We start from the raw sequence: 2953 nt of genomic DNA on the forward strand, positions 1-2953 counted from the left end.
TGTTCTATGCAGTCACGTTATCTTGACTCTCTAGCGGCGTCAGCGGCATCCAGCGGTATCAGTCGGTCGCTGCTAGCGCTGGGGGGATGAAAGGGGGGCGGAGCTGGTTACGAGGCCGACGACGACGACGACCCGAAACCCAGGAACGGACGCCAAAGAGCTGCGCTCTAAAATCTGAGCATGGTGGCAACTGCCATCGCCCCGTTTCAAAGGGGACGCTCCTACCTTCCATCCATCCATCCATGGGAATGCCGGTATATTGTGGATTCGGATTGGCATCGTTCTCGTAGAGACAGGACACCTTGAACATAGAGTTTCCTACAAAATGGAAACTCTATGACCTTGAAGACGCGCTTGGCAAGTACCCTTCCGTCTGTCACAATGATTAATTTTCTACTAGAACAGCACGCGAAAAGCTGTTTTAGCTTCATTATTACGCGAAAACATGTTTTGTTTAACTATGAGAACTTGTTATTGTCTGTACGACTACATGTTACGTAAAAAGTATCAGCGGGCCGCTAAAGTTGGAGGACACACGACAAGGTTCGCTCTCGCTTTGAAATAGTTGGTCGTCTGTTCTTGAACAGACCACCAACTATTTCAGAGCGAGCGCGAACCTTGTCGTCTGTCCTCCAACTTTAGCGGCCCGCTGATATTTTTTACGTAACATATAGTCGTACACGCAATAGCAAGTTTTCATAGTTAAACAAAACATGTTTTCGCGTAATAATAAAGCTAAAATAGCTTTTTACGCGCTGTTTTAGTAGAAAATGAATCATTCTGACAGACTGAACGGTACTTGCCAGGCGCGTCTTCAAGGTGTCCTGTCTCTCCGAGAACGATGTCAATCCGAAGTCACAATATACCGGCATTCACATGCATACCACAGCGCAGCAGCGCCAGATTTCCCTCTAGGTAATAGTGAGAAACTCTATGCCTCTAGGTAATGTAGTGAGAAACTCTACTCTTAGGCAAAGTTACACCCTTTGGCTTGCCCCTTCTGCCACACAACAATAATCGTTATCTGCCTTGATGCGTTTCCTTTCTTTAAAGCTGCGAGCCCAGAACTTTCCAGTAACGAACGGCACGCGCGTTATCAGAAGGGGCACTCCAAAGGGTGTAAACCATAGAGTTTCTAATAAAAATTGGAGGACGCTTAAGCTTCGCCTTCAAGAGTGGAATGCGACAGCGTTCCCGTCGACCCGCCAAGGGGTGTAAGACAATGGGCTACGGCGCAGCGACTACGCACCCCGCATCGGACGCGGTGAGCGTCGAGAAACGCAGCGTTCGGCGCGACAACGAAATGTGCGCCTGAGCAAGCGACGCACGCCTGAGCCTTAGAAACAGCTCGTTTCTAAGGCAACACCGCGTTGCCTTAGAAGCCGTGTGGAACGGCTGTGCCCAAAAATGCTCTCTGCTGGAAACAGCGTATCGGCCCCAGGCCGAGGATCGTCGACCCCGTTTTTGAACGAAGATGCAAGCTACAAAGTTGTCCTCCCGCGTCTACCAACCGGTAACGATGTTTTGAATTCTATTTTCCTTCATGCGGACTTGAGTGGCCGACCATACCGTGCTCCCGACTTCCGAGACGCTCTGCTTGAGGTAGTGAATACTTCAGATATTGTAGGTGTCGGACAGTATCAAATGAGCCATGTATGGATGGTTACTTGCGCTAGTAGTGCGGCAAAACAGACTCTCGTCGCCTGTGGTGAGCTCCGTGTCAAAGGGCTGAAGTGCATGGTGATAGATCCGGAGACTAAAAACATCAAGCTTAAATTACTATGGCTTCCACCTCACCTTGAACCACGACGCGTTGAAGAGGCGTTCCAGGCCTATGGTAAGGTGAAGTCGGTGGAGAGAGAAGCATGGAGATGCACTGGCATGGAACAGTGGGTGACAACAAACCGGGAGGTTTCCTTGGTGCTCAAGGACAATATCACCGTAACCTCAATACCGCACATTATGTCCATTTATGGACACCAGTGCCTCGTACTTATCCCCGGTAGGCCTCCTCTGTGCCTTCGTTGCAAGCGCGTGGGACACGTTCGACGACAATGCAGAACACCGAGATGCTTACAGTGCCATCGATTTGGTCACTCAGCGGACGCCTGCGTGTCCACCTACGCCAATATGCTTCGTTCTGGGCAATATAGCGCAGACGAGCCACAACTGGACCACCTCATGGATTCTACAGAGGTAGTAGATGCCACCGGAGAGACTACAGGTGGCTTTAGGGACGAGGACCAGGAGCCCTTGAAGCCAATGCCAACCAGTCATAACAGCTCAAGTAATACTAGCGACGCTTCCGGCGAGGATGACTCAGTTTGCCCACCTGGCCTAGCAAGCCTTAAAGACAAGCCCCCTGATGACAAGGAAGAGGAGGAAGAGGCGATGGACATCAGTAGGGCCAGGAAACGTCCGGCACCATGCAACGACGAAGCAACAGAATGTGCACTACAGGCGCCCGAGAAAGTGTCTCCTAGTGCTCAGCAAACTCCCTCTCCTGGTGATAATGTGCCCCGCCGGTTATATCAGCGCAGTCAGGAGAGTGGCACAAAGAAGTCCAAAGGGAGCAAGACCACAGATTTACCTGTGGCCAAGGGCAATGAAATACAAAAGCTTTAGGTGAGCAAAATGGCTACCGCCTTCACCCTCCCCTTATGTGTAGCGACACTCAACGTACGTGGGCTGAGGAATATAAGGCGTCAGCAGCAATTACTACACGTGCTTAGGCAGCATGAAGTTGATGTTGGTGCAGTGCAAGAGACAAAGATATCGTCTGCTGGTGATGTCAACCTTGCGCTGCAAACTTTTCAACCTGATTACGAGGTGTGTATTAGCCAAGCATGTGGTGCTTCCGCTGGATGCTTTTTGTTAGTCAGAAAGCAGTTAAATCACTCTTCATTGTCGCTGCGTGTTGATGGGGAAGGCCGCCTTATATGCTGTGACCTCT

The 2953-nt window shown here is 50.5% G+C and overlaps 1 protein-coding gene across 1 annotated transcript; it reads left to right on the forward strand.

Annotated features, from left to right (window-relative positions):
• Positions 1–1407: 1407 nt before the first annotated feature.
• On the forward strand, positions 1408–2625 carry LOC142586393 (uncharacterized). The gene has a single exon (XM_075697640.1). It carries the CDS (start codon positions 1408–1410, stop codon positions 2623–2625), a length of 1218 nt encoding a protein of 405 aa, XP_075553755.1.
• Positions 2626–2953: the final 328 nt, after the last annotated feature.

Source organism: Dermacentor variabilis, chromosome 6, assembly GCF_050947875.1.
Source record: "Dermacentor variabilis isolate Ectoservices chromosome 6, ASM5094787v1, whole genome shotgun sequence".
NCBI lineage: Eukaryota > Metazoa > Arthropoda > Arachnida > Ixodida > Ixodidae > Dermacentor > Dermacentor variabilis.

What these genes read in the sequence shown, in the direction of transcription:
- LOC142586393 (XM_075697640.1), top strand. Translation starts at nt 1,408, where the DNA reads ATGCTCTCTGCTGGAAACAGCGTATCGGCCCCAGGCCGAGGATCGTCG.